The 11,975-nt window shown below is 43.9% G+C and overlaps 2 protein-coding genes across 3 annotated transcripts in view; both read left to right on the plus strand.

The window, feature by feature from the left end:
- Window positions 1-11,975, plus strand: part of CORO1C (coronin 1C) — a 544,511-nt gene that overhangs the window by 373,477 nt on the left and 159,059 nt on the right. The window lies entirely within an intron of this gene.
- Window positions 1-11,975, plus strand: part of SSH1 (slingshot protein phosphatase 1) — a 101,790-nt gene that overhangs the window by 52,791 nt on the left and 37,024 nt on the right. For both annotated transcript variants that reach the window (XM_069081518.1, XM_069081519.1), the window contains 2 exons: window positions 1,517-1,581; window positions 5,457-5,578. In XM_069081518.1, coding sequence (XP_068937619.1) covers window positions 1,517-1,581; window positions 5,457-5,578 — 187 coding nt within the window. The remainder of the gene's footprint in view (window positions 1-1,516; window positions 1,582-5,456; window positions 5,579-11,975) is intronic.

The following is an 11,975-nucleotide window of genomic DNA, read 5'->3' on the forward strand; positions in this document are numbered from 1 at the left end:
TCTCTCTCTCTCTCTCTCTCTCTCTCTCTCTCTCTCTCTCTCTCTCTTCTCATTCTTCTTTGACTTCTGCAGCCTTTGACACTATTGATCACTCTTCCTTGATACTCTGTTCTCTGTAGGTTTTCAGGACACCCTTCTCTTTTCTGGTTTTCTTCCTCCCTCTCTGACCACTCCTTCTCAGTCTTCTTTGCTGGATCCTCCTCCAGATCATGCCCTCTAATCATACATGTCCTTCAAGGGTCTGCCCTGGGTCCTCTGCTCATCTCTATACTACTTCACTTGGTGATCTCATCAGCTCCCATGGATTTAATTACGTCTCTATTCTAATGATTCTCAAATCTCCTTTTCCTGCTTCAGTTTCCCTGCTGACATTCAATCTCACATCTCCAGTGATCTTTCAGGTGTCTCAAAATGGATGTCCAGTAGACACCTTAAACTTGACATATCTGAAACAGAACTTATTATCTTCCCCCTGCCCCAAACACTCCCATCTCCTACTTTCCCTATTACTGTCAAGGACACCACCGTCCTTTCAGTCCCTCAGGGTCCCAAACTAGGAAACATCCTGGATTCCTCATTATCTCTCACCCCCATATGCAGTCTTTTGCCAAGGCCTGTCCATTTCCCCTTTGTAGGGTCTCTCATCAATTTCACCTGTGCAGCATCTCTGGTCAATCAGCATCTCTCATCAGTTTCACCTGTCCAACATCTCATCAATTTCACCTCTGCAGTATCTCTTGTAGATTTCACCTTTGCAGCATCTCTCATCAATTTCATCTGTCCAACATCTCTTATCAGTTTCACCTTTGCAGCATCTCTCATCAATTTCATCTGTGCAGCATCTCTCATCAATTTCATCTGTGCAGCATCTCTCATCAATTTTAGCTGTGAGAATCTCTCAAACATACCCCCTTCTTTCCTCTGACACTGCCCCCAACTCTGGTGCAGGCCTTCATCACCTCACATCTGGATTATTTGAATAGCTGCTAGGGGGTCTGCCTGCCTCAAGTCTCTCTCCACTCTAATTATATAATCCAATGAGAATTCCAAGAAGCTTATATTGACTTCTCCCTGGAAAGATGTGATGAGTTGGGGGGCCCATGTTTAGACATTAAGGAAAGCTTCAGGGAGGAAAATAGTACCTAAGGTGAACCTTGAAGTAAAGCAAGGATTTAAACAGGTGAAACCTCAGTGATGTAGTGGAAAGAATGCTGAATTTGGAATCAGGAGACCTAGGTATGAATCACAGCTCTGCCTCTTACTGTCTCCAAAGTGAGGCCCAGCTTCTTCATCTGTAAAAGAAAGATAATAACACCACCTGTACCCTTCCTTTCAGCGTTGTAAGAAGTGCTGGGTTAAAATGTAAGTTAATTAGAATCAGAGTAACAGGTGGAGATGGTGGAGAGAGGGGGAGGATGGGTTGGCATTCCAAGTCTAGGGGATGGCCATGAGATCATTCTCTCATCTGTGGCCCATAACTCTGTCTTTCTAACCTCTCTTTCTGTGGGTCCCACAGGTGACTTGCCCCAGCATCTTCAAGTAATGATCAACCTTCTTCGCTGTGAAGATAGAATCAAACTGGTAAGAAGACATAATTTAGTGGGGGACAGAGGTCTCTGTTTGGCAGGGCTTGGTTCAGGTCCCTGCAGCTAAGTCCTTGGGGAATGCTGGTCTGAGCCATTGAGGGACACAAGCCTGAGATTATTTACCTTCACAAAAACTGATCACTTGTCATTTGGGTCCATTTCTGTTGCTAAATTGTTTTCTTTTCTTTGCTATAAGGAAAGTCTCACTGGGAGAGTGGGAGCAGGGTTGTCCACAAATGGCTGAAGTGAAAACAATAAGATATCCAATAAAAATTAAATTAAATTAAAAACTGATCAGAGTGGGAATTTACCCATTTTGATGGGAAAGGAGCTGAAATAAATGGATGGATGGATGCATGGGTGGATAAACTGAATAGATAGACGGATAAATAGATGGTTGGATAGATAAGATGGATGGATGGATAGACAGATGGACAAATAAGATGAATGGATGGATAAGATGGCTGACTAGAAGTGTGGATGATTGAAACCTCATTTATTAATGACTTACTATGTATTGAGCACATTGTTAATGCTGTGATTTCAAATAGAAAAAAAAAAACAAACAACCTTTCTCAAGGCACTCACACTACTCTAAATGAGAGAGACCAACACATAAGGGGAAGTCTGATGGAAGAAAGATGGTAGGACCCAGGAGTTCTTTGTGTAGATTAGGATTTCTGCACTGCTGAATAGGGAGCCTGGAAGGGATTGGCCTGCCATCTTGGGAAAGGGAGAGTAGGCCCAAGATTTGGAGTGAAGGAAGGATTGTGGGGTCCGTCTGACAACAGTAAGGAATAGAGTATCAGTGTCCAAGCAGAAGCGGAAGGGGGAATTGACAGGAAGCTTTGATATAGAGTCTTAGAGACCTAGGGAAGTGAAAGGACAGTGCTGCTTGATGCCAAACTCTAGTTGGGGACTTCTAGAATGAGTTCTAGAATAACTTGGGACAGGGAAAGAGGAAGGAAACCTTAATTAATGATGTCATCCTGATCGCTTTAACATGAAGACCCAGTAGGAGCAGTTGAAAGAACATGTTGGCACTACTCAGAATGACGTAGAATAAACTGGGATTATAGAACCTAAGAAGTGGGAGAGGCCTTAGAAAAGAAAGTGTCAAAGCTGGGAAGGACTTCAGAACAGGGAATGTCAGAGATGAGAGGGACTTCAGAATAGGGAATGTCACAACTGGAAGGGGTCTTAGAACATGGAATGTCAGGGCTGGGAGGGCCTTGGAACAGAAAATGTTAGAACTAGAGGGACCTCAGAACAGGGAATGTCAGGGTTGAGAGGGGCCTTAGAACAGGGGATGTCAAGGCTGGGAGGGCCTTGGAACAGAGAATGTTAGAGCTGGGAGGGTCCTCATAACAGGGAACTGGGAGGCAGATAATGTTGCAATTGAAAGGAATCTTAGAAATTATGTACACTAGAATTTTCCAAATTGTTTTGTTTGGAACCCAGGTGTTTTGCTTTGAGAAGAAATTTAGACATTAGCACTATTCTCCTAACTAAAATCCTAAATTTGCAATTATACCTGTACCATTAGGCATTGTTGCCATATTTCTCCCATTGGCAAAGAGATAAGATATTGACTGAGGTGGTTTTTTTAATGCTTTTTTATTTGCTTCCTTAACTTATTTGTTTCATTGTTTACTTCTGTTTAATTTTTGTAGGATATTGTGTCCTTTATCCATTTCCCATTTTTTGTCACCAGTAACTTCTTTTACTAAGTCAGATTGCAGTCCCATTAATGAAATACTATAAAATATGCTTGGCTTAGGGGGCAGGTAGGTGGTGCAGTGAATAGATCACCAGCCCTGGAGTCAGGAGGACCTGAGTTCAAATCCGGCCTCAGACACTTAACACAAAAACTAGCCACGTGACCTTGGGCAAGTCACTCAATCCCAATTGCCCTGCCCCCCCCAAAAAAAGTTATACATTTGGGGCGGCCAGGTAGCACAGCAAGTAAGAGCACCGGCTCCAGTGTTGGGATGACCTGGAGATCAAATCCTGGGCTCAGACACTTAGCACCCACCCAGCAACACCTGGCTGTGTAACCTTGAGCAAGTTACTTAACCCCAATTGCTTAGGGCCAGCCAGGTGGCTCAGCGAGTAAGAGCACTGGCTCCAGGGTCAGGATGACCTGGATCAAATCCGAACTCAGATACTCAGCACCACACCCAGAAATAGCTAGCCGTGTAACCTTGAGTAAGTTACTTAACCCCGATTGCTTAAAAAAAAAAAAATATGGTTGGCTTGCATTTTTTTGGTCTCAAGCCTCTCTGACCCCTTTATTTTATGCTTTCAAGACACCCTAGACCACTGTTTATGGGATCTGTCAGTCACTGGATAAAACTTTAGTCCTGGTGTCAGGAAGACCTGAGTTCAAATCCCACCTCAGACCCTTATTAGTTATGTGACCCTGTACAATTCATTTAACTTCTGTCTGCCTCGGTTTCCTCATCTGTAAAATGGAGATAATAATAATAGCCTATATCCCAGGGTTGTTGTGAGGATCAAATGAGATAATCTTTCTTAAATACATAGCATAGGGCCTGGTACAAAATATATGCTCAATAAATGCTTGTTCCCTTCCCCTCCTTCCATCAGGTTATTTCAAGAGTAAGAATTTTTGATGGCCAAATTATTCTGGGAAACATTGCTCTGATCCGAATCTCTTTATTTGTAGGTGGGTAAACTGAGGCCCAAAGAGGGAGAAGTAAATTTCCCAAGTTTAGATAAAATGTTAGTAGCAGAGCCAAGTCTGCATCCAAGGACACCTGACTCCGTGTTTACTCCTTTTTAATTTTTAGACTCTAATCAATTACAATCTCCACTCCTTGAATTCTATATGAATTTCACAAATCTGTGAAAGGTAAAAAGGAGAGGAACAAAGTCAAGTTTGTTCCTTTTCCCCAAGGACCTAGCAAGGAACTTTGCTTTTCTGGAAAGCTTAATAATGGTGGGTCGGTGAGTGGGTGGATGGATGGATGGATGGATGGATGGATGGATGGATGGATGGATGGGTGGGTGGAAGAGTGAGTGGATGGATGGATGGGTGAGTGAGTGGATGGATGGATAGATGATGGCTGGATAGATGGGTGAGTGGATAGATGGATGGATGGATGGATGATGGATGGGTAAGTGGATAGATGGATGGATGGATGAGTGAGTGGATGGATGGATAGATGATGGCTGGATGGATGGATGGCTTGCTGGCTGGATGGACAGATGGATGGATGGATGGGTGAGTGAGTGGATGGATGGATGGATGGATGGATGGATGGATAAATAGATGAATGGCTAGAAAGATGTGTGGGTGGATGGATGGATATACGGGTGAGTAGATGAATAAATGAATTTTCCTCACTCTACATGATAACATTTTATAGAAGAAAATTACATCCCCTAGTTGTTAGTGATTCCTTGCTCCTCATATAATTGTGTCTATATTTGTAGTATCAGAAACCTAGAGCTGGACAGAAACTCAGAGATCATGAGGTAAACATCTCATTTTGCAGATGAGGGAAACTGAGGCCTAGGGACATTAAATGAGTTAGAGTCACACAGTTAATAAATATAAAAGGCTACTAACATTGTATCTAAACTTGGTTAGAAGCAGTGGCTTTTCCCAGCAAACCATATTGTTTCCTTTCTTACCTTATTCATTTTATGTGTTCCTAGTAGGGTATAAGTTTCTCGAGGGGCGGGGATTGCTTTGGTTATGTCTTTAATAAATTCTAATTAAATTGAATGTTGTGTGTTGTAGACTCGGGCAGAATTTTCTTCCTTTTGTCCGTGTGTCTCCAGCTCCTAGCAGAGCACGTGGCTTAGTAATGCTTATGTGACCGCATCATTGCTTCCTTGTAGGCAGTGCGCCTGGAGAGCGCGTGGACGGACCGCGTCAGGTACATGGTTGTGGTGTACAGCAGTGGGCGCCAGGACACAGAAGAGAACGTCCTGCTGGGAGTGGACTTTTCCAGCAAAGAGAGGTGTGTTTGGTTGAGGCGCAGCTGATGGACTGGGGGGAAGAAGGCTAAAGCAAGGTTTGTTTTGAGTGTTTTTATCAGGTGCTCTTAACCCCTAAGGATTCTATGGAAAGCATCCAAGAAGTCCATGAATTGTGGTTTGTTTTAAAAAAAAATATTTTGACAATTACATTTCAATAGGATTGGTTTCCTTTTACAATTCTGTGCATTATATATTATGTATTTTAGAGCATCATTTGGAGAAGGAGTCCATAGGCTTCATCCGACATTGGCCAAGGGGTTCAGAACACACCAAAAAAATTCATTCGTAGCATTAAAGAGGCAAGGGAGGCTGCACTTGAAGACCTAGAGGTCTACATATGTCCTCAAGGCTGCAGGTTCCCCAAACCTCTCATTTTACACATGAGGAAATCAAAGCCAAGTACATGCAAAGTAAATACAAGGTAATTTTGGAGAAATCCAGAAAGGTTTCATGTGTGAGATAACTTAGGAAGTGAGCTTTTAACACCGAGCCCAGCAAAAACAAGGTGGGCATTTATTTCTGGCATAAGGTGCATGCAGAGATGGGAGATAGGATGTGGGCTGTGAGGACAGGAAGGTCAGATAGGTTAGACCATATAGAAAAGGTGAAGTGGAGCAGTGGCAAATGAAGTAGCTAGAGGGTGCCGTATTGCATAGCACACTAGAGTCAGGAAGACCTGGGTTCAAATCCAGCCTCAGACACTCACTAGCTGTGTGACCCTGGGCAAGTCATTTAACCTCTGTCTTCCTCAGTTTCCTCATCTGTAAAATGGGAATCATTAGAGCATCTACCTCCCCGGGTTATTGTAAGGATCAAATGAGATTATAATTATAAAATACTTAGTGGTAAATACTATATAGTAAATACTATGTAAATGTTATTGTTCAGTCATTTTTTAGCCCTGTCCCACTCTCTGTGATTCCATTTGGGGTTTTCTTGGCAAAGTTACTAGATTGGTTCGCCATTTACTTCTCCAACCCATTTTACAGATGGGGAAACTGAGTCAGACAGGGCAAAGTGATTAGCCCAGGGTCCCACAGCTAGTAAGTGTCTGGGGCTGGGTTTGAACTCTCTCTTCCTGATTCCAAGCCTAGCCCTCTGTGCACGATGGCATCACCTAGCAGCCCAGATGTAAATGTTAGCTATTACTGTTATTGTTATCGTTAATATTATTAGCTAGCGAGGACACTAAGGTGGGTTGCAGCCAAATGATGAAAGGCTTGAGGTGCCCCCTGGAAGGCTCTCTAGTCATCAGAAGCCTCTGGAGTTTACCGCGCAGGCCAGTGACAGAATCCGATGCGCGTCTGCGCAGTATCGCCGTGGTGTCTGGCGGGAGCCCTTGGGATGCTAGGAAGTGTTCCTTTGCATCACCTACATCTGTCTCATAAATTCCACCCGGGTGTTATCTTTTTCCTCCGGCCAGGCAGGACATGGCTAATCCCTCTTATATTTTGTTGTTCAGTCGTGTCTGACTCTTGGTGACCCCCATGTGGGGTTTTTGGGTGGTTTGCCATTTCTTTCTGCAGCCCATTTTACAGATGAAGAAACAGAGGCAAAGAGAGTGAAGTGACTTGCCTAAGGTCACACAACTTGTAAGTGTCTGAGGCCAGATTTGAACTCAGGAAGAAGAGTCCTCCTGACTCCAGGCCTGGTGCTCTATTCACTATGCCACCTAGCTAATCCTGCTAAACATCTCTTTAAAAACTGCATTGGGGGGAGGGGGGGTGGAGCCAAGATGGTGGCTTAGAAGCAGGAAAATTCCTTGAGCTCCCCCCATAACTTCCTCAATTACCTATAAAATATGACTAAACAAACTTTAGAGCTACAGAACCCACAAAGTGACAGAGAGAAACAAATCTCCCGCTGAAGATAGCCCAGCAGGCCGGCAGGAAGGGTCCATCACAGTGTGCTGGGAGCTGAGCCCAGCCCTGCATGAGCGCACAGTTTTAGCCTCATGGCAGCCCCAACCAGCGGCTAGAGCAGACTTCGGTAGAGTGGATCCCCAGCAGCTGTTGCGGTTGCTAGAATTATCAACCCATAAATGCCAAAGGCAAAGTAAAAGGTCAGTGTGGACTTTGGGAACAGGGAGACCAAGAATGCAGTCCGGCCTCTGCCCCAGAGCAAGAAGCAGCTGAGGCGCAGCGGCCTTGCAGCCACCACCACCGCATGGCTGTTTCAGATCCTGGCCTGCAGATTGTAGGGGGACCAAGCGACCAGTCTGAGGGGTAATCACTCTTGCAGTGTTAACTTTTAACAATAACTCTTGCAGGTTAAAACCTGCTTGGATATGGATCACTGTCTTGGGTGGAGGTACTGGGGTTTGTGACCAGGTGCCAGAGCCTGTGGAGGCTTTAGAAAGGGCAGCCAACTAATAACTCTGGCAGCTGCAAAAACCCCAGCAATTTGGGACAAAGCTGTCCTCTCTGGAAGCAGAGTTCTACTGTGGCAAAAAGCTCAAAAGTCAAGTAATTGAGTGGCAACATGAACAAGCAAAGGAAGCAAAGCAAGCACAGCAATCCAACTTTAGATTCCTTTTTTGGGGACAAAAAGGATCAAAGCATGAAACAGGAGGAAGACAACAAAGTCAAAACTCCTTCACCAAAAGCTTCCAAGAAAAATATGAACTGGTTATGGGCCACAGAGAAGCTTAAGAAGGATTTTGAAAACCAAGTGAGAGAAGTGAAGGAAAAATTGGAAAGAGAAATGAGAATGATGCAAGAAAATCATGAAAAGAGAGTCAATAACCTGACTAAAGAAAATAATACCTTAAAAAATAGACTAACTCAAATGGCAAAAGAGGCCCAAAAAGCCAGCGAGGAGAAGAATGCCTTAAAAAGCCAAATCTGCCAGATGGAAAAAGAATTTCAAAGACTCACTGAGGAGAATAATTTCTTCAGAATTGGATTGGAGCAGGTGGAGGCTGATGACTTTGTGAGAAATCAAAATACCATTAAATATATCCAAACAAATGAAAAAATAAAAGGCAACGTGAAATATCTCCTTGGAAAAACCACTGACCTGGATAATAGATCCAGGAAAGATCACTCAAAAATTATTGGACTACCTGACACCCCTGATCAAAAAAAGAACCTAGAAATCATCCTTCAAGAAATTCTCAAGGAGAATTGCCCTGATGTTTTAGAACCAGAGGGCAAAATAGAGGTTGAAAGAATCCACCAATCACCTCCTGGAAAAGATCCCAAAAAGAAAACTCCTAGAAATATTATAGCCAGGTTCCGGAGTTCCCAGATCAACGAGAACATATTGCAAGCAGCCAACAGAAATAATTTGAACATTGTGGAAACACAATCAGGATACCACAGGATCTGGCAGCTTCTACATTGAGGGATCGAAGGGCTTGGAATATGATATTCCAGAGGTCAAAAGGATCTGGGATTAAAACCAAGAATCACCTACCCAGCAAAACTGAGTATCATGTTTCAGGGAAAAATGTGGTCATTCAGTGGAATAGAGGACTTTCAAGCATTCTCGATGAAAAAACCAGAGTTGAATAGAAAATTTGACATTCAGATACAAGAAGCAAGCATGAGAAGGTAAATGGAAAAGAAATCATAAGGAACTTATCAAAGTCAAACTATTTATATTCCTACATGGAAAAACAATAATTGTAACTTATGAAACTTTTCTCAGTATGAGGATAGTTGAAGGGAATATAAATGTATGTATATGTATACATACATATATATGTCTGTATAGGAGGGTACATGTGCATATGAATACATATGTGAGTGTGTGTATATATGTGTACAGGTATACATAGATAGAGGGCACAGGACCAATTGAATAGGAAGAGGTGATATTTAAAAGGTGAAATTGAGAGGTGAGAGAGGAATATACTGAGAGGAAATGAGGAGAGACAGAATGGAGTAAATTATCTCACATAGAAGAGTCAAGGGAAAACTGTTACAATGAAGGGGAAGAATAGGAAGGCAAAAGGGAATGGGTCAACCTTAACTCTCATTGAATTTGGCTTAGGGAGGGAATGACATACACACTAAATAGGGTATCTCATTCTACAGGAGAGTAGGGAAAAGGGGAAGAAAAGGGGGATGATGGAAGGGAGGGCAGGTTGGGGGGGAGGGAAGTTGGAAGCACCCACTTTTGAAAAGCGACAGGATCAAAGTAGAGAATAAAACAAGTGGAGGGCAGGATAGGATGGAGGGAAATATAGTCAGTCTTTCGCAATATATCCACTATGGAAATGTTTTGCATAGCTACACACATACAACCTATCACTGAATTGCTTATCTTCCCAGTAAGGGTGGATGACGAGGGAAGAAGGGAAAGAATCTGGAATTCAAAGTTTTAAAATCAAATGTTTAGGGGCAGCTAAGTGGTGCAGTGAAAAGAGCATCGGCCCTGGAGTCAGGAGGACCTGAGTTCAAATCCGGCCTCAGACACTTAACACAAAACTAGCCACGTGACCTTGGGCAAGTCACTTAACCCCAATTGCCCTCCCCCCAAAAAAGTAAAATCAAATGTTTAAAAATATATATATATATTTTACATGCAACTGGAAAATAAGATATACAGAATAAAATAAAGAAAAAAGAAAAAAAATTCATTTGGAGTCAGAGGACCTGGGCTCAAATCCTAATTGCTATCCCTTTGAATAAGTCACAATGCCTCAGTTTCCCCAACTACAAAATGAGAGTTGGGTTTACTAACCTCCTGGGTCCTTTCTCCCTTCAGGTCCCTTAGATTCCTCCTCCCTACATGCTCCATTCATTTAGCTGGTTTTTGGATGTCTTGAATTTGAATCCTCTCGCCTTTCTCAGGAGGCAGTGTAGCTACAGTGGAGGAAGACATGAAATTGAAGTCACAAGACCTGAGTTCATATCTCATCTGCCTGTCTGACCTTGACACATCCCTTGTAAAATAGGATAATGATGTTAATAATAACCCGTGATTATTATAATATATAATAAGTTAATCATATCCTAACTCCCCACCAAGACTGTTGTAAAGATCACATGGGTGTGAAATGCTTTGAGCTTGACTGTGAAGATCACAGGATTTGGAAGTGAAAACGGCAGGCCTCTCTCCAGCCTCAGTTTCTTCTCTATAAAATGAGGAGTTTGAACTCTGATCTCTAACCTCCCTTGTCTGAACAGAGTTGGGCTGCAGAGGAATACTGTTCAATAAATCTGGAAAGAGACCCAGCCTTCTAACGCCCCCTCTGAGCTCTGCCTCTCTGACCCACCTGGATTTGAACCCCAGCTTGACCACTGTGTGGCCTTGGGCAGACTGCAGACACACAGTCCTCTCAGCCTGTTTCCTCACTTGTAAAAGGAGAGGAGTTGAACCTCTCCTAAGTGCCTTCTAGCTTGGCTCTAAATGCTCTGCTTTTATTAAATTCCCGATCCTTCAGGATGTTGAGGCTGAAATGTCTCCCAGCCCAGAGTCTGGTCCGATTAGATTCCGACTACAGTGGGCAGGTTGTGGATGGGAGGCCAAGCCCCTTGGCAGGTAGCTGGGGACAAGATTTCAATTTCACTTGGCCTCGGGGCACCTTCTCTGTGCTGGTGGAAAGTGATTCTCTGGGGATCCCATTAAAAGGTTCCCAGGATGAAAGACGCAGAGGCCCACAGGATGGCAGCGCCACTCCCTGGCACAGCCACAGAGCTCCCTTAGAAGACTAGTTTTTCCACGCCCAAACAATTTTCATCATCATCTGAGGAGGCTTGAGAAAACAGCCACAAAAATAACAAAAAGCCGCCCGGCTGGCTTTGGGCCCTGCCACAGCTGGGATCATTTCTCTATCAGTCAGGAGACTGCATATGGGACAGCAAAACAATACCAGGCCAGGCCATCCTGGAAGGTAGGAGAGCTGGAGCATTCCAGCAGGGCACCAGGCTCCTGAGCAAGACAGAGGGCCCTGCTCAGTCTCAGGACCCAGTGTAGGACACCTCCATTAAGTGGAGCCTGGGGACATGGCTGGTGTGGCCTGAGCCGCGTCTGTCCAGGGTTTCAGAGTGCCAGGCTTTGGGCACAGAACAGTCATCTCAGCTCAGGGTCTCTGAGCTGGGAGGGAAATAAGCATTTATGTGGCACCTACTGAGTACCAGGCACTGTGCTAAGCATTGTTTGTAGATGTTATCTCCTTGGATCCTCACAACAAACCTAGGAAGTAGATGCAGTGTGACCCTGATTTTATAGTTGAGGAAACAGGCAAACAGAGGCTAAGTGACCTGGCCAAGGTCACACAGCTAATACATGTCTGAGGTTAAATTTGAATTCAGACCTTCCAGCCTCCCAAGGTCACTGCTGTGGCAGCTGTGCCACCATAACATCTAAGTCATCTTAGGACGGGATGGCAGGCCTGGGAGGGCCTTAGAACAGGGGATGGCAGGCCTG

The sequence above is a fragment of the Petaurus breviceps genome, unplaced genomic scaffold, assembly GCF_028583685.1.
Source record: "Petaurus breviceps papuanus isolate PSGF00001 unplaced genomic scaffold, PetGlider_PUasm1.0 99, whole genome shotgun sequence".
Classification (NCBI taxonomy): domain Eukaryota; kingdom Metazoa; phylum Chordata; class Mammalia; order Diprotodontia; family Petauridae; genus Petaurus; species Petaurus breviceps.